This window comes from Felis catus, chromosome B4, assembly GCF_018350175.1.
Source record: "Felis catus isolate Fca126 chromosome B4, F.catus_Fca126_mat1.0, whole genome shotgun sequence".
In the NCBI taxonomy this organism is placed as follows: domain Eukaryota; kingdom Metazoa; phylum Chordata; class Mammalia; order Carnivora; family Felidae; genus Felis; species Felis catus.
Window position 1 is genome coordinate 20,718,034 of NC_058374.1, and position 25,338 is coordinate 20,743,371.

The 25,338-nt window shown below is 37.1% G+C and overlaps 1 protein-coding gene and 1 long non-coding RNA gene across 3 annotated transcripts in view; one reads left to right on the forward strand and one right to left on the reverse strand.

The window, feature by feature from the left end:
- Positions 1–25,338, reverse strand: part of DNAJC1 (DnaJ heat shock protein family (Hsp40) member C1) — a 220,993-nt gene that overhangs the window by 25,303 nt on the left and 170,352 nt on the right. For both annotated transcript variants that reach the window (XM_003988145.5, XM_045060988.1), the window contains exon 9: positions 5,161–5,280. In XM_003988145.5, the coding sequence (XP_003988194.2) occupies positions 5,161–5,280 (120 nt within the window). The remainder of the gene's footprint in view (positions 1–5,160; positions 5,281–25,338) is intronic.
- LOC123386465 lies at positions 561–3,098 on the forward strand. Its single transcript, XR_006600339.1, has 2 exons — positions 561–1,079; positions 1,947–3,098. It is a non-coding gene; the product is annotated as an uncharacterized LOC123386465 (long non-coding RNA).

Below are 25,338 nucleotides of genomic sequence, written 5' to 3' on the forward strand. Positions count from 1 at the left end.
CTGTGTTTAGAAAAATGAAGTGTCATGAAAGGTAGCTCATGTTTCATAGCGAAGTGAAAAGGACAGGATACTGATTAATAGTGTTAAAATTATATATACTCATGCCTAGAGGAAGACTAAAGTCTAGAATTATATATGGCAAATGTTTATAGAAATAATTTTTATTATGGCTGATGAGATAAATTTTTTTTGAGTGTATATTTATTTTTTAAAGTTTGAGAGTGCGTGAGCACGAGTGGGGGAGGGGCAGAGAGAGTGAGAATCCCAAGCAGGCTCCACACTCTCAGCTCAGAGCCCCACGTGGGGCTCGATCCCACCATCTTGGCGTCCCTACCTAAGTGTACTTTTAAAAGTTTATTTTTTATAGGAACACAGAGTTTTACCAAAAAAGGTCTAATGGTAAAAGTCTCTAGGCATATTTAAAGTGCTCTTCAGGGGCGTCTGGGTGGCTCATTGGTTAAGCATCCGACTATTGATTTTGGCTCAGGTCATGATCCCAGGGTCACGAAATCAGGCTCTGCACTCAGCATGGAGCCTGCTTGGGATTCTCTCTCTCCCTCTGCCCCTCTCCCCTGCCCGTGTGCTCTCTAAAATAAAAATAAAGTATTTTTCATACACACAGCAATAAACAACATTAAGTGGTGACAGGAACATAGGAGATGAAGAACCAAACTATCTAGTGTGGCCTCAACTCTCTAGTAGTTGTGTCACCTTGAACAAAGGTCTCAGCAGCAGTTTACACAACTGTAAAATGGAGATGAATAATGGCTGCCTCTCTCTCTCTCTCCCCGTGCTGTTGTGAAGGTCAAGCAAAATAAGGAGTGTTTAAATGTTTTAAAAATATAAAAGAGCATGAAGATGAATGAGGGAATAACCAGTCTTATCAGTTAAGACAGTTAAAAATGTCGGTTTGATCTCTTAACTGATTTTTACAATGTTATGCTCATGCAGTGAATGTATAGTTTAGCCATCCTGTTCTGTGTGTGACGTTACTCAATGTTGAGACAGAAATGGTGACGTGGAATGCACATTTACAGACCTTTGGCCCAGAAGCCATATTATAGAAAAAGTCTAACCAGGTCAGTAGACAGATTAAGCAATTAATTATGTAATTTTGTCTGATGGGACCCCAAAAGGTCCTATTACTGTCTTCTCTTTCCTTTAAACAGGCAATCAAGTTGCCTGAAACTCTTATTCCAATCATTCATATACTTGGGATAAGAACCTGAAGGCTCCTATTAGAATACGTGTGTGTGTTTGGTAACACATTATCGTCTATTAATGTTAGCTTGAAAATTGGTTATTAAGTTAGCTAGTGACTCATGTAGCAGAAGAAAAGGATAAAGGCCCTATTCCTTTCTAAGATTCAAATGCCTTTAAAGGTCTTGAGGTTGGGAAGGTGAGGGAGGAGAGGGACCAGAGGATGAGGTCAGGCCCAAACCAAGAGAAGTGTGCTAGGGCAGGAAGCTTGGTTCAGAGGGCAGGGTCGGGCCTGGTTAGTACTTGGATGGAAGAGGGCAGGGAAGCAGTCCTTGTGATCTTTACAACTCATGTAGGTCTAGCCTAACTCTAAAAGTAATGGCAGTAATATACTTGCCAAACTAATTACTATATATATTAAATACGTAATTACTATGTAGTATATATTTAATTCACCGATAAACTGTAAAGTTTATTTTCTATTGAATAAAATTCCACTTACATATTTTTAGAACAACTGCCATTACATACAAATCCCAAGAGTACCCCCTCTCTAGCTGTAGCTATATAAAACACACTTGGGAATTTTATGATTTTTCCCTCTTTTTTTTCACGTGAACATGGGGATGCTTACCTAACTACACACCTCTTACCTCTCACTGTGGCACTAAGCTAATTATAAAAGTCTGTCTAACTCTATTCACCTGTTTTTTGTTTGGCTGCCTACCTGGGCCTTTTCCAAGCAGGCAGAAAATCTCCAATCAGTCTGTTATCACAACCAGAATGCAAGAGATTAGTGGCCACAGAGAGAAGCAGAATCAGTTTACATCCTTTCAGGCAAGAGAATGATATTACTTCACAAGCAAGAAATCTGAAGCTCCCTGACCTTAATTTAGAAAGCCTGCAGTTAATAATCACATTAAGGTTGGTTTTACGTGCCAGTTTTTGTTTTCTTTGTTGTTTTTACAATTTGAGTATCCTCTGTCATTATCAAAATTATCTGCTGAAAGGCATACATTCACGTTTAAAATACTTAATCTGTAATAAAGGAAGTCTTATACTTTTGATATATCTGAGTTAAAATACACTTTGCATTAAGTTTTTACAAAGGCAATCACATTGCTTGTGTTTATCCAGAGTAGAATTTAGCAACTTGTTGACTGTGACAATTAATACACTGAAAACTCCTTTTTAAATTGAAGAATCAAATGGGTTTTTCATTGTAATCTGTCAATCCCAATAAAGAATATATAGAACCCACCAAGAGTACACTCTTGCCCCTCCCTGAAAAAAGGTCAATTGTCTCTTGAAGGAAAGAGAACTAAACCCGAAGCTACAAAGTTAGCAAAACAAAAAAACAAAAATGGGTCAAGGAACAGATGTGCAGACCAGGGAGAGTTGGCACAGGTGACTAGGTCAGTAAGAAGAGGTTCTGATGACAGCAAATTGAACTTGGGGTTGTCCCCATAATTAAATACTTAACGAAAACAAATCTAATTAACGCCATAAGCCAAAAAGAACTATAAATGATCTTCTCAAGTATGGTCAACTTTCACTTGACATTGTACTGAAGGAACTGTATTAGTTCAACCTACTTTAGCTGCTTCAATGTAATTCACTGTGTGTTCACTAAAATGAGTTATCTGAGTCTTCTGACACCTGCTCTCTTTTAGAGAGAGATTTGTGTGTGTTGAAGGGGGGCGGTTATGATGTGAAATGTGTAGTCCAGCTATGAAAATGACACAGAATGAAAATAACAGAATGAAAAAAAATGTACATGCTGTACTAGAAGAAAAGTTCGTTACAAAGGCATTTTTTGGTGCCAAAAAAGTTTGGGTTTACTAAAATATTTATTTTCAAGGTACTTTTGGTATTATGCAAATAGAATACTTGGAGGGGAAAAAAATCCCAAAAGTCATGTTTGCTACTTCTATGGTAAAAGGAAAAATATCTATTGCAGACATGGATTCAGTCTCCCCTGGGTAAGTCTAGAAGAAAAACAATGGAAACATATGGGAAGAATTTATAAAAGTTCGAAAAGATGTCTTTGCCTATACTAAGACTGCACTAAGACTACTAGGTTATGTATAGGTTTTCTAGATTTCTGATACTAATTAGCCATTCCCAAGGCTGTGTTGGTTACATCATGTCTGTTCTTAGCATTTAAACTTTCATCTCTCTTTTTAAAAACACAGATACAAATTTAGCCAGATTTTAATGACAACAACTTAAAATATCGCTCTATTCAATTGCTTTTCTTGGACATTTTTAACTATGAGGTCTCCCAGAAATCTTATTTAAAGGCAGTGCTGCCTTCAAAGGAGACACTAAATTAATGAAACATTCTTTCCCATTAAAACTAAAAGTTTAGGGCCCTTTTAAACCAGTTTGTTTTATAGCTTTCTAAAAATTATTTCAGTAATTTTTATTAATCATTATATTAACAGTAGTTGTATAATTACAGGGTCATAGTACTTGAAACCCCAATAACTATGGAATATCTTTAATTTGGTCAGATATTTACTGATAAGGCATTATTAATTTATCTTTTACAAGCAACCTAGAAACAAGGTAATAAAATGCATAGCCCACTAACATTCTTAGCAGAAGAAAAGGTACCCTTAAGGTTCTTCTCCGGTTACCTAAGATAATGGGTCTCCTCATGTAACACCAAGAAAAAAAAATTGTTACAAGATACTAGAGCTATTTTTTCACATGATGAGACTTTGAAACCAAAATAATGCAAAACATCACATAAAAATTCAGTCTTTTAAATGTGATTTTTAAAAGACCTACATGGTAGTAAAAAATTCGTATCTATAATTTAAAATTCTCAAAGCAGCTCCTATCCATAGGGTAATAAATAAATAAATAAATAAATAAATAAATAAATAAAAAGATTGACGGTAATGTTTTGTAAGTTTGTTTATAAATTAAATAGTGGAAGCTCACTATGAAAAATAACTTTCAGCATTTATGTAACAAGCTGGGTTTTTTTTTGGGGGGGGGTAATTGTGTTAGTCATTTTGCAGGGTTTTAAAACTGTTCATTATCAAAAGACTCAAAGGTATACTAACAGAATTGAAAAGGGCACTTGAACTTTGCTTTCAGTAACCCCTGAAATATTTTAGGTGTATAGGGTTTATTTAAAGTACACTTGGTAAATTACTGATTTATATGGTAAAGAATATTTACTATCATTTATGAAGATAAGGCTCATATTGGTAAAAATAAAAATTTTTCTGAATTTCTATTTAGTACCTGTCAGGGACTGTGGTAGTTGCTTTTAGAAGATTCTCTGCCCTAAGTTTACTGAATAAAAAGCATCCAAAGTGTTAAAATCAAACCTTCCAGGCAAATACTTAGTCTTTTAAATGTTGGGTATAGGCAGTCATTCACCTATAGATTCATTCACACACATATGCATATTATATATGTTATATATATTATATATTTGTTCATATATATAATTTTGTTGTGGTTAAGCAACTTGTCAAAATGGATAGTAGGTACCATCCTTGAAATAAAAAGGCAAACATAAGAATATTGATGATTAAATTAATGCAAACCACCTGATTAAATACCTATAGCAATCTGTTCTTCAATGTTAAAAAGATCCAGCTGAAATTTAACTTCTCTAATTCTGATCAGTCTAAGAACTATCTTTTCCACAGCTAAAGGGGTCACTTTAAACACAAAAACCAGCATTGTTTTCTGTGGTTAGGTTACTGTAGCTTAAGTCTCTAAACACTAGAATTCCTCACACAGCTGTTAACTGTGGACCAGGGGACTGGCTGACATCTGCTTCTTGCTTATTTCGTTAATGGTTCACTTCCAGGTCCTAAAAGGATTGTAGCCTTTCTCCAAAGAGAATGTCGGATGCATCTATGTCTGTCTTCTACATAGTTGGCTTGTTCTGGTTTGTCACTCTCCATACAATGCAAATCTGAGTGAACTCACATCTGTCACCGATCGACCCAATTCGTGGGCAATCTTTTCCCATCGACCTGGGGTCCCTCCTGGGAACTTAACCATACTTCTTGTCAGCTGGCTGAGGTCCTCTTCTGTCCATTCAGGTGCCTGCAAAACATTATAGAAAAAGATAATTTAGAGAACGTTTGCCAAAACATTTAATAAGCCTGTGAAACAAACCACTGGCAATTTGTTTTCTACAAAAACAGTATTAACACGTGTCCAGTAGTTTAGATAAAGCTTTGAGTTGCATATTTAACATTAGAATGCAAAGCTCCAGCAGCCTTTTAAATTTTCCTATGTATACGAAATAAGAAAGCAGAAATATTGTGAAGTCAGGCTTTTGAAGACATTAAAAAAAGCAGTTTTGCATTAAAGTAGGAACGACTCTCAAAGACTATGAAATGCATTGTGTGTCACTGCTGCTCTCACAGATGCCTCATGTAAGGTCACTATAAAAGGTCTTCAAGTTTTAAGAAAAATTATACTTTGAAGAAAACAAAACACCTTGTAAGCGAAGATGAAAAGGTGAACAAGCAAATGTGCTGATTTAGAATCAGAACTGAGACAAAGATAGTTTTTGTTCATTCTGTGTAACACTTTCATTCTAAAAATCGTGCATTTCCAAAAAGTTTAGCTTCTCAAACGCTAGCGTTTTAATAAACTTGGAACAGAAATAAAATGAGACATGCCTACAACCAAGACTTAAACCATTTCAAGTCCAAGCAAAGCAACACTTCATTTCTGAGAAGGTAAATAGCTTCTAAAAGTTGATCTGTTAAACCGCGTTACAAAATAACCGAAAGATTATAAAATCTTTTTTCCAAAAGCAAAAATTCTAAGAGCAAGCATATTCTCCGCATTTTATCAGCACTACTACTTGGTCAAACCTAAAGCTGAGCAAAGCAGAAGAACCTATCACTGAGTAACAAATAACCACGTTACAGTTATTTTACATGAGATTTTAGCACGAAACTACTCCCGCCCAGAGGCTGCAGCCACTCTGGTATTAAACAATACTCTAGGAGTCAGCAGAGAAATGGAGGAAGCCCACCTTATTTTCCTTAATTAAAAAGAAAGAAACAAGAAAGAAGGGAACCTTGGAGACAAATACCTTTTCTAATCACCATTTCCGATAATGAACAGCATACATCAGGCCGTTTGCATTACAGAACCGTCAGCACAGAACAACAGTCAGAGGTGAGTGACCCCAGGGACGATCTCCACAGCTACAGCAAAGCTTCTCCCTGACACTAATCCTCGCTGTCATTCTCCCACTGTGCTCTAACCGCACTGACATCCGCCTGCCTCACTGCAAGCTTAACGGGGCCCTTCCTGACTTTTTACTGTCTCCCCCAATCAATGGTTCAAGCGTGCTCTTTTCACCATGTCCAAACGGCAGCTTCACTCGTAATCAAAGCGCACTGCCCCTGTTAAAGGGCTTTCCGAAAGGCTCTCCCATTTGCATTCATTTGCAAAGCAAACTACTTTTATTCACTTTGTTCTGCTATCAAGAATGTTCCCTGAAGCAGATAAATTGGCATAAATACAACCTGCCACTTAAGAGTCAGGAAATAATAGCCAATAGTAGGGAGGATTTTATCAATCATTCTATTTTGTATCCACTAAAAGCTGCAAGCCTCAAACATATTCATCAGTACAATCCGTACGATACAGGCATAAATTCACTGCTATAAAAAGGTAGCCCACATAGGGTATGGTCAGAATTTCTTTGATATTTAATGAATATCAGAAATCTAATGCTCCTTATCAGATAATTTGAAAATTTACACTGAAGCTTTTTTCTTCTTGCTTGTTTTCCCCTTTATTTAGGGGGAAAATTCATCCTCAGATATTAGAGGGACATAACTGGATTTTCAAGGAAATACTTTTCTTTCTAAAAAGCCAAAACATTAATAAAGTAATTCTTTAAAATAATTTCAATTTTTAGTAGATTGGCTTTCCAAATATGCTGCATAGATGGACAATGGGCATTAAAAATCAATCCGATTTTAATTCTTTGTTAATGAGTCTAAAAGAACAGTGCCACTTTTTTTTTTTCCCTGGGAAGGGAAAATTTTAAGTATTTGGACTGGTATTCTGAAAAATCATCTACTGCTAGGACAGTCTTTCCCTTTAGTTTCCTGGTTATTTCATGGCTGTGATTTTTTTCATTATTAATACAAAAAAACTGGATCGATAATAACTAGGCCCATAATCTGAAATCTTTGAAAGAATCCTTTTAGCAATTCATTATTCTCTCTCCTACAGCTGTAAGGCACTTTGGTGAATGTGTAATTCCTCGGCAATAGTTAGTTGTGTCTTTAGAAGCAACTGAGCCTACTGTGACCCAGCTCCTACAGCAGCCGTGAGGGTGGCCGTGGTGTGAATGTATTCTCCTTGTTCTAATCTGGAGCCAACTGTAGCTGTGAAAGTCAAATGAATGCATACGCATACTGCTTTGCCACTTAAAACCATGTGTGTCCAATATTACTGAGACACTGGGCCAAAAATTCATCTCTACAGTAAAGTAATGGAAGATACCACATGGTGTGGGGACAGCTGTTGTGACTACACCAGCATTCCAATTTTGCATCAGAAAAGCCCCACTCTGGGAATAAATCTCCATACTGAATAAAAAATAAAAAGTAAGTTTTCAAATTATTCGCGATTTTTATGTAATGATCCCCAAATAGATCTCCCAAAGTAAGAGCTCATAGGAAAATTTAAATTGTATTCCCAAATAATATCCCTTTGGGATAGATTTTTGTCGTAAAGCCACATATGTTCAAAGATTTGATGCCTTTGAAAATCCTTACTATTCTTGGGGGATAGGAGTTGGAAGCTAGAGAGGAAAAGCACTCTATGTTCTGAGTAACTCATATGCACCTTCCCCCTCACAGCTGTAGACCATCAAATGTTAATTACCAAGTATCGTGCAATTTATTTGGTACTGAAACGTAGGGCCAAATTAAAAGAAATTTATATGGGCTTATTTATTATATTTTCCTATTGTAAGGACAAAAGATCCATTTCTATCTGATAGTAAAACTCACTAATGAATATTTCTATCCACATGACCTACTAATGACCATTATTTACATAACTAGAAAAGTTACAATTTTGGATTCAACAGTTTGTAGTAGACTCAACTCAATTCATAAATTCTCAGAAATTTTACCTAAGAAATAATGTCCTTGTAAATACCATCACCCAGTTAAAATATCAGATATTATCAGATCTCATAATGTATACCTAGTAATATGGATGGCAAATCTAATAATCTACCTTCCAAATCCACATTCTATACTGACTTTGTGTTTCAGAATGTATATTTGACTTTCACCTATACAGTTTTCCTTTCCAACTTAAAAATTGAGCATTTACGTGCTCTTGACTATGTATGTGGATAAATTGTATGTAAAGGAAAAAACCCAGGGGTGCCTGGGTGTCTCAGTCAGTTAAGCTTCTGACTTCGGCTCATCGTTCTTGAGTTCGAGCCTCACATCAGGCTCTGTGCTGACAGCTTGGAGCCTGCTTCGGATTCTGTGTCTCCCTCTCTCCACCCTACCCCGCTTGTACTCTCTCTCTCTCAAAAATAAATATTAAAAAAAAAATTAAAAGCTTATCTCTTCAAATGTCTTTTCACTCTTAGGAAGTGAAACTCTTCTTTAAAGAAAAGCTTGTAACTCATCCCAAACTGTTGTTCTAAGGCTGTGTCCCTTTACCAGTAATCGCTTCATGTCGTGCCCAGAAAGGTCTCCTCATCTATGATTTAGCTACCTTCCCAGAAAGAGGTCTCCTCTGGATCAGCGATCCTAAAGTGTGATCCATGTGCTGGTGCCAGCCTGCAACCAGTTTGTCACCAATCCATGACCAAGTAAGTCCAGAAACTTCGGGTACGGATTAGAAACAGCAAATTAACGCTGCTGCAACAACCAAGTATGTGAGCAGTAAACTCTTCTTTTAAACAATATAAGACGGTGAGATGTTGTCAGACTACCATGATGGGTCACGTGAAGTGTGGGCACAATAGGACTACAGATGGGTCAGCAACAGATGGAAAGAAAAATATTCTACGCCTGGTTCTTTACTACAGATAGTTTGAGAAACTTTGCTCAAGACCATGCATACAGTTCAAATTTCTTTTTACCTCCTTTTGGGGGAAGCAACAGTAAATAAATCCCTCTTGAGAAACGGACACAAGGATGTCTGATCCTTTAAAAACTATTTTATGCCACTGAGTGTTGTGGTGATTGGACACACAGTGGACGATGACACTCTGGGATTACTCTGGGATAGGAAACGGCAAATTGCAAAGGGCTTGTGGCAGGAGCATGTCCAGGATGCTGGAGGAATGGTGAGATGAACAGGGAAGCTGGAGCAAAGCAAGCAAAGGGGGCAGGGAGAGGAGAGGAGGCCAGAGAGGTAAGAAGATAAAATCATATAAGGACTGAGAGGCCACTGCAAGGACTCTAGCTCATTTACTCTGCATGATACATAAAGCTACTGGAGGAACAGTTTTAAACTGAGGTATAATTACAGACATTATATTAGTTTCAGGTGTACAACACCATGATTTGATGGGTTGGAACTGCATGGGCCCCTTATACACGGATTTTTTTTTTTCTTAATACAGTACAGTCCTATAACTGTATTTTCTTTTCCTTATGATTTTAATAACATTTGTTCTCTAGTTAGTTAAGTTTTTGGGGAGTCAAGTTATAAGTGGGTTTTCAACTGGGCACAAGGTGGGGTGAGTGGGTTGGCACCCCAATCCCCGTATTGTTCAGGAGTCAACTGTATTAAGAAATGATCACGGTAAGTCTAGTAACGTTTGTCACCATATATAGTTACAGTATTTTGTTTTCTTGTGATGAGAACTTTAAAGATGTACTCTTAGTAACTTTCAAATATGCAATACAGTATTAATTATAGTTGTCATGCTATAAATTACATCCCAGGGCTTATTTCTTTCTTTATATGAAAAAGATTTTTTTAAGATTATTTCTTTATCTTTACGGGGAAGAGGGGCAGAGAGAGAGGGAGAGAGAATTCCAAGCAGGCTCCTTGCTGTCAGCGCAGACCTGACACAGGGCTCAAACCCACGAACCAGGAGATCATGACATGAGCCAAAACCAAGAGTTAGATGCTTAACTAAGTCCCCCAGGACTTATTTTATAACTGGAAGTTTGTACCTTTTGATCTTCTTCAGCCATTTCACCTACTCCCTACCCTCCCCCTCTGGCAACAACCAATCTGTTCTCTGTATCTATGAGCTTCGTTTTGTTCTGTTTTAGCTTCCAATATAAATGCGATCATATGGTACTTGCCTTACTCTGATTTATTTCACTTAGCATAATGCCCTCAAGGTCTGTCCATGTCATAAATGGCAAGACTTCCTTTTTTTAGTGACTAAATAATATTTTCTTGTGTGTGTCTATGTGTGTATCATATTTTCTTTATCCATTCATCTGTCAACGGACACTTGTGCTGTTTCCGTGTCTTGGCTATTGTAAATAATGCTGCAGTAAATGTGGAGGTGCGTATCTTTTTGAGTTAGCATTTTCATTTTCCTTCAGATAAATAACCCAGAAGTGGAACTGCTGGATCATACAGTGGTTCGAGTTTTAATTTCTTGAGGAATCTCCATTCTGTTTTCCATCGTGGCTGCACCAATTTACCTTCCCGCCAACAGCGCCCACAAAGGTTCCCTTTCCTTCACATCCTTGCCAACATGTGTTACTTCTTTGTCTTTTTGATACTACTCATTCTAACAAGTGTGAGGTGATATCTCATTGTGGTTTTGATTTGCATTTTCCTGATGATGAGTGATGTTGAGCATCTTTTCATGTACCTGTTGGCCGTCTATAGGTCTTCCTGGAAAAATGTCTATTTAGATCCTCTGTCCATTTTTTAATCATTGTTTTTCTGCTATTGAGTTATATTGAGTTCTTTAAAGTTTTGGATCAGATATCGAATTGCAAATATTTTCTCCCATTCAGTGGATTAGTTTGATGTAGTCCTACTTGTTTATTTTTGTTTTTGTTGCCTTTACTTTTAGTGTCAGCTCAGTTTGGCCTGCTCTTGAATGAATGAATGAATGAATGGTGCCTCATGGTAGATTACCTCAAGCTAAATGCTGTGGGCCCCATTAAGGTCCCCATAGCCAATATTATTGCAGTTACTGACTTCATCCAATTAGCAATTGGTAAATATTTTGCTATTATAGATTTAGTGAATATGTTTTGTTCAGTGACTATTTCAACAGCCTCTTGACTGCAGTTTATCTCACCTCCAAAGTATGGTACACTTCTACCCAACTACCATGGGGTACCTCATCAGCCTTGTCCTCACAGTCTTTAAGGACAAGATCTTAACTACTTCCTGATTCTTTCAGGAAGACAAGTATGACATTACACTGATGACTTCTTCCCATGAGGAGATTCATTTGACATACTCATTCAAGACAGACAAAGGAGCTCACCAAAATGAAATGGGCCATTGCCTCATACAAAATGTAATGTCTTGCCACCTTGGTTAAAGTCTTGAAAATTAATTGGTATACGGAGAGGGCTGCTCCACCCATAATGCTGTCCAGAAACAGCTACGGATTCTCTCAGCACCCACAACTTCTTTTAGGCCTTTCTGTGTTCTGGAAGAAACACATTTCTCCTTTACATATTTTACTTAAATACTTTTATGCTGTTTGCTGCAAACTGGCTCTTCTTGAGTACGGGTCCCCTTTAGGAAAGGGCTCTAGAACCCATCCAAAATGCAAAATGACAGACACTCCTACTCCTGTTAGTGCCCCCCAGAGACTCCTTCATCGTAGAGAGGTTTTGGCAACTTTCTCTCAGCATCAGAATACCATTTAATACATGTAATAACTTTAAAATGGTAAAACCACAAATATTTGAATTTTGCTAAAATTAAACTTTTGGTCTTTAAAAGAATTTTTTTAACGTTTTTATTTTTAAGACACAGAGAGAGCATGAGCGGGGAAGGGACAGAGAGAGAGGGAGACACAGAATCCAAAGCAGGCTCCAGACTCTGAGCTGTCAGCCACAGGGCCCAATGCTGTCAAATCCATGGACCGCAAGATCATGACCTGAGCCAAAGTCGGACGCTCAACTGAACGAGCCATCCAGTCGCCCCTAAACTGTTGGTCTTTCAAAGAAACTATTTAAAAAATGAAATGGAATGCCACAAAGTAGGAGCAAATATTCCATAACACATATCAGAAAAAAGATTTGTATCACAATTTATCCATTCTCCTACTGATGGACATTTATTTGGGTAGCTGCTAGCTCTTGGTTATCACATATCATTATTATTATTAAAGTTTATTTGGGAGAGACAGGGCGCATGCACACACACAGGCATGCACAAGTGGGGGAGGGGCAGAGAGGGAGACAGAATCCTGAACCGGCTATGCACGGTCACTGCAGAGCCTGATGCAGGGCTCAAACTCACGAACTGTGAGATCATGACCTGAGCTGAAGTTGGGCACTTAACCAACTGAGCCACTTAGGCACCCCTATCATGTATTATGAATACAGCTGCTTGGACATTTATTTATAATTGTCATAGTGGTCATATGTTTTAATTCTTCTTAAATACCTAGTGGTGGAATTGCTGAGTCACAGGGAAAGTATACATTTTATAAGAAACTACGTAAGTATTTTTCCGAACAAGTTGTATTGTTTTACATTCTAACCTGCAGTGTATGAAGGGTCCCTCCAGGTACTCATCCACACTTGATATTGCCAGTTGTTTTAGTTTTGACCAGTCTGGTAGGAATGAAACGTGTTTTATTTTGGTAATAATTTCCAAGATTACAAATGATCTTGAGTATCTTTACATGTATTTATTGACCAACTGAATATCTATTTTTATGAAGTGTGTATTCATGTCTTTTGCTTATACGTTAATTGGGTGAAGAGTTCGTTATATTTTGTGGACACAAGATCTTTGTCAGAAATGTTTTATGAATATTTTCTCCCATTCTGTAACTTATATTGTCACTTAAAATCCTTTAACTTTTAGTTTGAGATAATTTCATTCATTCATTCATTCATTTATTTATTTATTTATTTATTTAACGTTTATTCATTTTTGAGAGACAGAGAGAGACAGAGCATGAGCGGGGAAGGGGCAGAGAGAGGAAGACAGAATCTGAAACAGGCTCCAGGCTCCGAGCTGTCAGCACAGAGCCTGACGCAGGGCTTGAACTCACAAACTGCGAGATCCTGACCTGAGGTGAACTCGGACGCTCAACCGACTGAGCCACCCAGGCACCCCGAGTTTGAAATAATTTCAGACTTCTAGAAAAGTTGTAAAAACAGTATGGAGTTCCCATATGTTATTAATACAGCTAACTATGATGTTAATATACTTTTATTGAAGTATAATCGACATATAACGTTACATTAGTTTCAGGTCTATAATACAATCATTCGATATATTGCAAATTGTTTACTACAATACGTTTAGTTAAATCAGTCACCACACAGTTACAATTTTTTCTTTTGATAAAAACTTTTAAGATCTATTTTCTTAGCAACTTTCAAATGTGCAATACCGTATTAACAATAGTCACCATGTCGTATATTACATCTCTATAATTATTTAATGTTTATTTACTTTTGAGAGAGAGTGAGGCAGAGCATGAGTGGGGGAGGGGCAGAGAGGGAGACACAGAATCCGAAGCAGGCCACAGGCTCTGAGCTGTCAGCCTGATGTGAGGCTTGAAACTCACGAGCCATGAGCTCATGACCTGAGCCAAAAGTGGACACTTAACCGACTGAGCCACCCAGGCCCCCCTATAACTAATTTATTTTAAACTGGAAGCTTATACCTTTTGACTCCCTTTACCCACTGTGTGTATCCTCTACCTCTGGCAACCACCAGTTGGTTCTCTGTATCTATGGACCTTGTCTTAGAGCTTACCATCTGTGTTTTATGTTCAAGTCTTTAATCCATTTTGAATTAATTTTTGTGTATGGTGTGAGATAGTGGTCCAGATTCATTCTTTTGCATGTGGCTGTCCTGTTTTCCCACCATCATTTACTGAAGAGACTTGCCTTTCTTCATTGGATGTTCTTGGCTCCTTTACCATCAATGAATTAACCATATACGTGTTGGTTTATTTCTGGGCTTCCTATTTTGTTCCATTCCTCTATGCGTTGTTCTCATGCCAATGCCATACTGTTTTGATTACTGCAATTTTGTAATATAGTTTGAAACCAGGCAGTGTGAGGCCTACAGCTTTCTTTCTCAAGACTGCTTTGGCTATTTAGTGTCTTTTGTGGTTCCATACACATTCTAGGATTGTTTGTTCTATTTCTATAAAAAATGCCATTGGAATTTTAATAAGATTGCATTGACTTTATAGATTGCTTTGCATAGTATGGACATTTAAAAAATATTAATTCTTCCAATCTATTAGCATGGTATATCTTTCTATTTGTGTCTTCTTCAGTTTCTTTCATCAATGTTAATATAATAGCATGCAGGTCTTTCACCTTCGTGGTTAAACTTATTCCTCGATATTTTATTCCTTTTGTGTGACTGATTTTTGTATTCTGAAACTTTACAAAATTTGTTGATTTGTTCTTAATAGTTGTTTGGTGGAGTCTTTAGGGTTTCTAAAATATATAATACCATGTCATCTACGCATAGTGACAGTTTTACTTCTTCCTTTCCAAATTGGATGCCTTTTATTTCTTTTTCTTGTCTAACTGCTGTCATACGCACTTCCACCATTATGTTGAATAAGAGTGGCAAAAGTGGGCATCCTAATCTTGTTCCTGATCTTAGAGGGAAACTTTTCACTGTTGAGCATGTTAGCTGTTACTGTTGAGTACGATGTTAGTTGAGTGTGATATCAGCTGTGGGCTTGTCATATATGACCTTTATTATGCTGAGGTATGTTCCCTCTATACCCAGTTCATTGAGAGTTTTTATCATGAATGGATGCTGAATTTTGTCAAAAGCTTTTTCTGCATCTATTGTGATAGCTCTAATCTTATTTTTTGAATGTAGTATATCACATTGATTTGATTTGCAGATGTTGAATTGTCCTTGCATCCCTGGAATAAATCATACTTGATCATGGTGTATAACACTTTTGATAAATTGTTGAATTTGGTTTGCTAATATTTTGTTGAGGATTTTTATACGTTTATTTATTTTGAGAGAGACAGAGATAGTGTGATTGGGTGAGGGGCAGAGAGAGGATCCCAAGCCAGGCTTGAACTCACGAAACTGTGATATCGTGACCTTAGCCAAAACCATGAGTCAGATGCTTAACCGACTGAGCTACCCAGGCTCAATCCTCCCCTGTTGAGGATTTTCTACATTTATGTTCATGAAGGATATTGATACTGGCTTGTAATTTTAACTTGTGTTGTCCTTGTCTGGTTTTGGTTTCAGGGTACTGTTTTATTTTTTTGAAGAGTCTAAGTAGGATTGGTATTAATTCCTCTTTGAATTTTTGATAGAATTCACCAGTGGAGCCACTGGGTCCTAGACTTCTGTTTGTTGGCAGATTTTTGATTAACGACTCAATGTCCTTACTAGTAACCAAGCTGTTCAGATTTTCTATTTCTTTTTTTTTATTATTAAATTTTTTTTTTAATGTTTCATTCATTTTTGGGGGCACAGAAAGAGACTGTGAATGGGGGAGGGGCAGAGAGAGAGGGAGCCACAGAATCCAAAGCAGGCTCTGAGCTATCAGCACAGAGCCCAATGCGGGGCTCGAACCCACAAACTGTGAGATCATGACCTGAGCCCAAAGTCTGCCACTTAACCTACTGAGCTACCCATGAGCCCCTCTATTTGTCTTTTTTAAAGTAAGCTCTAAGCCCAACATTGGGCTTATACTCACGATCCCAAGATCAACAGTCATATGCTGCACCAACTGAGCCAGCAGGCATCACTCAGATTTTCTATTTCTTCATGATTCAGTCTTGGTCAGTTGTATGTTTCTAGGAATTTATCCATTTCTTTTAGGGTGTCCAATCTGTTGGTGTATAACTGTTCATACTCTCTTATGATCCTTTGTACTTCTGTGGTATACGATAGAATGTCTCCTGTTTCGTTTCTGATTTTGTGTCCTTTTTTCTTGGGGAGTCTAGGTAAAGGCTTGCTAATTTTGTTTATCTTTCAAAGAGCCAGGTCTTAGTTTCATTGATCTTTTCTATCTTTTTAGTCTCTATTTCACTTACTTCCATTCTGATTTTTATTTCCTTCTGAATACTAACTCAGCTTTGGTTTTTTTTTTTTCTCATTCTTTGAGACATAAAGTTAGGTTGCTTAACATTTTTCTTGCTTCTTAATACAGGCATTTTTTGCTATGAAGTTCCCTTTTAAAACTGCTTTTGCTGCATCCCATAACTTTTGGTATGTTGTATTTCCATTTTTATTTGTTTCAAGATACTTCATTTGTCTTCTGATTTCTTTTTGACCCACTGCTTGTTCAGCAGCATGCTGTTTAATCTCCACATACTTGTGAATTTTCTAGTACACTTCTTTTATTTGATTTCTAGGATACCTTGGAAATGACTAGTGTGACTTACAAGGATAAGTTATAATATAATGGGAATCCTCCAATTTTAAAAGATAGCATGTAATTTGTTCTTGACTATCTGAACTGACCAATGGTACTACCTACCATGGTGGTAGAAGGCATTCAGGTCAACCTCAACTCCAGGGTTGTTACGGGTGACCAAACTGCCACAGATGTTTCCTGTGGGTAAAGGTAGAAACTGTACAATTGGTAATGCATCTTGTGATACGTGAGGGTGGTGGAACTGGCATAAAAATGCTGGGATTCTGGCTACTGCTACTGCTCTCTGACCCAAGAGTCATGTCTTCCATCAGTATCCCTGACACTGTGGCTAACCTGTTAGTCTATAAATAGGGTGAAATTTTACACCCTTTACAGCTGTTGACAGTCTATGCCTTTTCATTTTCTTAAAAAGCAGGAGTTTTTAATTTTCATGAAGTACAACTTATTAACATTTTTCTTTTATGGTAAGTGATTTGAGTGTACTATCTAGGAAATCTGTGCCTGTTAGGATGAGATAGGTTCATTGTCTATTTCACATGGATATTCAGTTGTTTCACTATCATTTGCTGAAGACTATTCTTTACCCATCTGAACTGCCTTGATATCATTGTCAAAAAGCAATCGATTGCATTTAATTCAGGACCCTCTGTTACACTGATCTACTTGTCTATTGTGTTATTGTGTGCCATATAATTTCCATTATATAGATAAATTTAAGATGTAGCATATCACAATGTGTTTTTTTGCATTAAACCTGTTTTAAATTACAAAGAAATGTTCAATCTATTTAAATTTTATCCCTGCATGTAAAATAATGCCTGATCATGCATGCAAAGGACATAAATCATGACATCTAGTGTTTGTTGTATCCCCCCCTCCCCCCCCCCCATTTTCTTTATGATAATGCTGCTGCGCATGTATCCCTTTGAATTAGTATTTTTGTATTCTTTGGGTAAATACCTACTAGTGCAACTGTTGGATCATAGGGTAGTTCTATTTTTAACTTTTTGAGGAATCTCCATACTGTTTCCCAGCGTGGCTGTACCAGTTTGTATTCCTACCAACAATGTAAGAGGGTTCCCCTTTCTCCACAACCTCGCCAACACTTGTTTCTTGTGTTGCTGATTTTAGCTATTCTGACAGGTGCGAGGTGACATCTCACTGTACTTTTGATTTGTATTTCCCTGTGTGATGAGTGATGTTGAGCATCTTTTCATCATGTGTCTGTTGGCCATCTGGATGTCTTCTTTGGGAAAGTATCATTTATGTCTTCTCATTTCTTAACTGGATTATTTGTTTCTTGGGTGTTGAGTTTGAGAAGTTCTTTATAGATTTTGGATACTAACCCTTTATCAGATGTGTCATTTGCAAACATCTTCTTACTTTTTAGTTTTGTTGATTGTTTCCTTTGCTGTGCAGAAGCTTTTTATTTTGGTGAAGTCCCAATAGTTTATTTTTGCTTTTGTTTTCCTTGCCTGAGGAGACCTATTTAGTAAGAAGTTGCTATAGTCAATGTCAAAGAGGTTACTGCCTGTGTTCTCTTTTAGGATTTTAACGGTTTTAGGTCTTACAGTTTGGTCTTTAATCCATTTTGAATTTCTTTTTGTGTATGGTGTAAGAAAGTGGTTTAGTTTCATTCTTTTGCATATTGCTGTTCAGTTTTTCTGATACCATTTGTTGAAGAGACTATCTTTTCCCCCATTGGATATTCTTTCCTACATTGTTGAAGATTAATTGACCGTATAATTGAGGTTCACTTCTGGGTTCTCTATTCTGTTCTACTTATCTATGTGTCTATTTTGTGTGGAAACAGACCAAGTGTCCATCAACTGATGAATGGATAAGGAAGATGTGGTATATAGATATAATGGAATATTATTCAGCCATAAAAAAGAATAAAATCTTTCCATTTGCATTGACATGGATAGAGCTAGAGAGTATTATGCTTCGTGAAGTAAGTCAGGTACAGAAAGACAAATACCATCTGATTTCACTCGTGGAATTTAAGAAACAAAATAAATGAGCAAAGAGAAAAAAAAAAAAAAAGAGAAAGGCAAACCAATAAATGGCCTCTTATAGAGAACTGATGGTTACCAGAGGGGAGAGGGCTGGGGGGGTTGGTTAAGTAGGTGATGGGGATTAAAGAGTACACTTGTGATGAGCACCAGGTGTTGTATGGTAGTATTAGATTATACTGCACACTTGAAACTAATATTACACTGTATGCTAACTAAATGGAATTTGAATAAAACCTTAAAAAAAAGTTCCTGATAAAAGGAAAAAAAAAGTATTCTGGACAAAATAGAAAAGATTAAGATCTACCTTTTACCAAATCATTTACATATACATACAAAGACACGTATACATATTATATATGTATATATATAATATGTATACAGTACATATAATATATATAATATGTATATATATGTATACATTATATATAATATATATTATATATAATAAATATATATATATAAACATGTATTTACTATATTAGGAAGACTCTGAAAATGAGCACTGGTAAATTTATATTAATTTATATGCAGTCATTAGTTTCTGTTTTTTACATGATGAAAGGTACAAAAATGCCTTATAAAGGATTATAGTACTGCTCACAGCCTGAAACTTTGCTGTTTTTAGAACAATGCAGAATAGTAAAGTGTAGAAAGTCAGTTACATGCATCACTATTACACTACTTAGGATGAAGTAAAATCATATTTCAAGACTAACATCATGTTAGTAGAAAAATTTTAGAACATGACAATGGCTTTAAGACCTCTTGAAAAAGCAGTTAAAACTACTTTTTTAGTTTTGGTGGAAATGAATTAGTCTATCAGCTTGTCAGTCATGCTTTGAAATTCAAGTTCTAAAACTAACATAATTTAAGATTAGAGAGATTAGATACAAGGTACATGGGAAGTAGCCTTTAAAAGTTATTTAGTTTGATTCCCTAAATAAGGATAAGGCCACACTTAATAAAAAATAAATGTATAAAAAAAACCATTATTGAATGCATTAAGGTCTAAATAGCATACTATAAATTCACCTAAAGTATCAAATTCAATGTTTCTTAGTATATTAAGAGTTATGCAACCATTACTACAATCAATGTTAAAACATTTTCATTATCCCCAAGAGAAATCTTTTACCTAGTGTCCCCCCCTTTGCCCCAATCTCCTTAGCCCTAGGCAGCCACTAATCTACATTCTCCCCCCCAAAATTTCCTAGTCTGGGTATTTCATGTATATAGTATGTGGTCTTTTATGACTGGCTCCCTTTACTTGGCATGTTTTCAAGATTTGTGTTGTAGCATGTAACAGTACGCCAATTCCTTTTCGTTGCCAAATAATACACCAGTGTATGGATATACCAAATTTTGTTTATCCAGTCATTGTCTGATGGACATTTGGATTATTTCTACTTCTTAACTATTATGAATAATACCGCTACAGACATTTCATGTATAAGCCTTTGTGTAGACATATGTTCATTCCCTTGATTAGATGCCTAAGAAGGGGACTGCTGAGTCATATAGTAAATCCATGTTTAACTTTTTCAGGAACTACCAGACTGCTTTCCAAAGTAGCCGTGCCACGTTACATTCACAAGAGTTCCAAATTCTCCATGTTTTTGCCAGTATTTCTCTTATCTATCTTATTATGACCATCCTACTGGATGTAAAGTGATATCTCATTGCTTTGCACTTCCCTAATGTGAAATACATGTTCCAGATATGCACCTGATAAGGGCCTGGTATCCAGCATACATAAAGAACTCATACTCAACAATAAAACAGGCCAGCAACTGTTAATTAAGCAAGTAGGTAAAATGTTAATTAAGCAAGTAGGCAAAATATCTATAAACATTTTTCCAAAGAAGACATACAAATGGCCAATAAGCATATGAAAAGATACTCAGTATCATTAGCTATCAGAGAAATGTAAATCAAAACCACCATGAACCTGAATCTTGTGTCCAATACAGGGTAAGTAATATTTTGACAAATAAGACTCAAGAATTCAGGGATTAGATCATACAAGGCTTCCACGGACTTCTGAGACAGTGCCAGGCACATAGTAAGCATCTATCAGTGCTTCACATGTACTAAATCATTTAATCCTCAACAATCTAAGAGCATATCACAGAGTATTGAGATATTATAGAACTTGCCTAAGAGCTCACAAATGGGATCCACTACTAAAAAATCCACCAATGGTCCCCATTTCCTATAGGAAAAAGAATCCAAGTTCCTATGCATGACATCTAAAGGCTTGGCATCTGGTTCTTGCCTGCCTCTCTAGTTTTCCTCTTAATCTCTGCCTCAAACCTTATGTCTCAGATATCCAAAATCACTGGCTGAACATTCAGGCTGTTACTTATTGCTGTGCCTTTATGAATACATTCCTTCTGCCCAGAATGCAGTATTGTCTACCTAACTCCTCCTCCATTAAGAGTAAGTTTTCTCAGAGAGGCCTCTCAGGCCCACCCAGTCTGTCCTCACTGGAAAACCTCTCCAGCATTCCTGATTCTCAGGCCTTCAGACTTGGACTGGAATCTATACCATCACTCTCTGACTCTTAGGCCTTCAAACAGACCTCTCTGGGTACCCAGCTTGCAGACGGCAGATCATGAGACTTCTCAGCCTCCAAAATCACATGTAGGCTCTGGATTTAAAATCAGTGTACATAAAGCCGAACAAAATTTTACTGGCTTTGGAGCTCAGGAAGATGGCAGAATGGAAGAAACCTGAGCTCACCTCCTCCCACATACTCATCAAAGCTGCAACTCAGTGTAGTGTAACTCACTCTGAAAATGACCCGAAGACTAGTAGAACAGCTCTCCCATAGCTAAAGAGACAAAGAAAAAGCCACATTGTGAAGGGCAGGAGGGGCAGAGAGTTGGTCAGGAACCAACCCCCCAGTAAGGTGACCCATAAGTGGGAGAGAGAGCACAGACACAGGGGTCCTCCCTGAGGACTGAGAGGATCAGGCCCCACACTGGGCATCCTCTGCCTTGGGAATCTGTACTCTGAAGACAGGCCGCCATAATATCTGGCTTTGAAAATCAGCAGGATTTAACTTGGGGAGAGCCAGAGGGGGATAGGAAACTCAGACTCTGCTCTTAAGGGCTAGCATAGTTCTTCTTCTTCTCAGGCAACAGTCTGAAAAGCTCCTCGGTTATACATGAGGTAAATTTATTGACTCATTTCAGCGCATGTGGCAGGGATCGGTAGGAACTCTTAGGGAACGGAAGTGCTGGCGGGCACAATTTTTCTTGCTCTCCTTTAGCCCAGCTGGCCTGACGTTGACTGGAGCCAGTTCTGACACACTTCATCTATACCATGATAGCACTGCTTGTCCTTCCCTCGTATTCCCCTGTGGACATGTCCCATTTAACCTGCTCGCCCCTGCAGGTGCCCTTCCAAAGCGGCTCCTGCCCTGAGGAGTGGTGGGCAGCTCAGCCCACCAACATGCCCACAACAATTGCAACCGGGGCCCTCAGACAGGGGGTCTGGGTGCTGAGCCCACCTACCAGTGCACACATAGTAGCCACGGCTGGTCCTCCCAAGCAGCTGAGCTGGGGGCTAGCCCCACCCACCAGTGTGCCCAAAGTAGTTGCAGCCCAGTCTCAACAAGAAGCCACGTGCAGCCCACACAGGGGACACCTCTGGAGTGCCTGGTTTTGATAACCAGGGGAAGTGTGCTCCTGGGCCCCACAGGATGCCTTCAATACAAGGCCACCGCCTGCAAGACTGGGAGCTATACCTGGTCTGATACATAGAAACAAACACACAGAATCAGACAAAATGAGGTGACAGAGAAATAGATGTCAAATGAAAGAACAAGATAAACTCTGAGAAAAAGAACTAAATGAAACAGAGATAAGCAAATCTACCAAAGAGTTCAAACTAATGGTCATAAAGATGCTCACTGGACATAACAGAAGAGTGGAAGAACTCAGGAAGAACTTCAACAGACAGACAGAAAATATAAAAAAAGAACCAAAAAGAGCTAAAGAATACAGTAACTGAAATCCAATATATACTAGAGGCAATCAACAGCAGATTAAAGGATGCATAAGAACAGATCAGCAATTTGGAAGATGGGGTAGTGGAAACCAAGTTGAACAGCAAAATGAAAAAAAGAATTACAAAAAATTACAGGCAGACCTCTGGCACAACATCATGCACGATAACATTTGAATTACAGGAGCCCCAGAAGAAGAGAGAGAGAAAGAGGCAGGAAACTTATTTGAAAGAAATAGCAACTGAAAACTTCCCTACCCTGGGGAAGGAAACAGATATTCAGGTCCAGGAACCCCAAACAAGATGAACTGAAGGAGGTCCACATCAAGACACATAAAAATTAAAATGTCAAAAATTAAAGAGAGAATCTTAAAAGCCGCAAGAGAAAAAGAACTAATTAAATACAAGGGAAATCCCACAGGGCTATAACTTGAGTTTTCAGCAGAAAGTCTACAGGTCGAAGTGGTAAAAGGTAAAACTCTACAACTAAGAATACTCTGACAAGGTTATTATTGAGATTTAAGGGGAGATAAGGTTTCCCAAACAAAAATTAAAGAAGTTCACCACAACTAACCATATAAGAAATGTTAAATAGACTTCTTTAAGCAGAAAAAGAAGGGCCATAACTAGAAGGCAATTATGAAAGGAAAAAATTTCACTGGAATAGGAAAGGTAGTAGAGTAATCGCTTATAAAGTTAGTTTGAAGGTTAAAAAACAAAACCAGTAAAATCATTTATATCTAAAATAATTAGTCAAGTGATACAAAAAATAAAAAGATGCAAAATGTGTCATATACATAAAAGGTGGAGGAAGGAGTAAAAATGTAGTGCTTTTAGGATTGTTTGAACTTAAGTGACCATCAACTTACTATATACTGCTATATATATGTTATATATGAACCTCACGCTAACCACAAGTGAAAAACCTATAAAGATACAAGAATTAAACAGAAGGAATCTAAGCCTAAAGCAAAAGAAAGTCATCAAATCACAAGAGAACAGAGTAAGAGACAAAGAAAGGGATAGAGTAAGTGTATAAAAACAACCAGAAAACAATAAACAAAGGTGCGACAAATACATAACTGTCAATTACTACCTTAAATGTAAACGAACTATGGGTACCTGGCTGGCTCAGCTGATAGGGCATGTAATTCTTGATCTCAGGGTTGTGAGTTCAAGCTCCACATTGGGCATGGAGCCTACTTAAAAAAATAAATAAATAAAAGAACTAAATGCTCCAGTTAAAATACACAAAAGACTCACTTCAGACCTAAAGACATACACAGACTTAAAGTGAAGGGATGGAAAAAACACATGCCATACAAGTGAGAGTGGAAAAAAAGCTGGGGTAGCAATATTATTATCAGACAAAATAGACTTTAAAAAAAGACTGTGACAAGAGACCAAGAAAGGCATATATATTAAAGGATCAGTCCAACAAGAGGATAAAACAATTATATATCTGTGCTAGGAACACAAATAGAAACAAATATGTACGGCAAATATGAACAGACACAAAGGGAGAAATTGACAGTAATACAGTAATAGTAGAGGACTTTAACAGCCTATTTACATCAATGGATAGATCATTCAGACAGAAAACCAATAAGGAAACAGTGGCTTTGAATGACAAATTAGATGAGATGGACTTAATAGACATATACAGGACATTCCAAACAAAAACAGAGAATACACAGTCTTTCCAAATGCAGATGAAACATTCTCCAGGATAGATCACATGGTAGGCCACAAAATAAGTTCCAATAAATGTAAGAAGATTAAAATCGTCAATCATCTTGTCTGAACACAACAGTATGAAACTATAAATCAATTACAAGGAAAAAAACTGGAAAAAACACAAAACATATGGAGGCTAAACAACAACTTACTAAACAACCAGTGGGTCAATGAAGAAATTAAAGAGTAAATCAAACAATACTTTGAGACAAAGGAAAATGGAAACACAATGGTCAGAATCTTTGGGACACAGCAAAAGCAGTTTTGAAAGGGAAGTTGGTATCAATACCTGCCTACTTCAAGAAAGAAGAAAAATCTTAAACAATCCTTACAAACTGAAAGGAACTAGAAAAAGAAGAACAAATGAAGCCTAAAGTCAGAAGGAGAAGGTCATAAAGATCAGAGTGGAAAAAATTTAAAAAAAACTAAAAACAAGCAAACAAACCAGAAAAGATCAATAAAACTAAGCTGATTATTTCAAAACATAAACAAAGCTGATAAACTTTTAGACAACTCATCAAGAAAAAAAAGAGAGTGGACTCAAATGAAACCAGAAGTGAAAGACACTAAGTCACAACTGTCACCATAGAAATATAAAAAATTATACGCCTACCAAATTGAACAACCTATAAGAAATGGATAAATTCCTAGAAACATACAATCTTCTAAAACTGAATTAGGAAGAAATATAAAACTTGAACAGACCAATTACTAGTAATGAAGTTGAGCTGGTAATCAAAAACTCCCAACAAACAAAAGTCTAGGAATAGATGGCTCCACTGGTGAATACTACCAAATATTTAAAGAAGATTAAGACCTATTCTT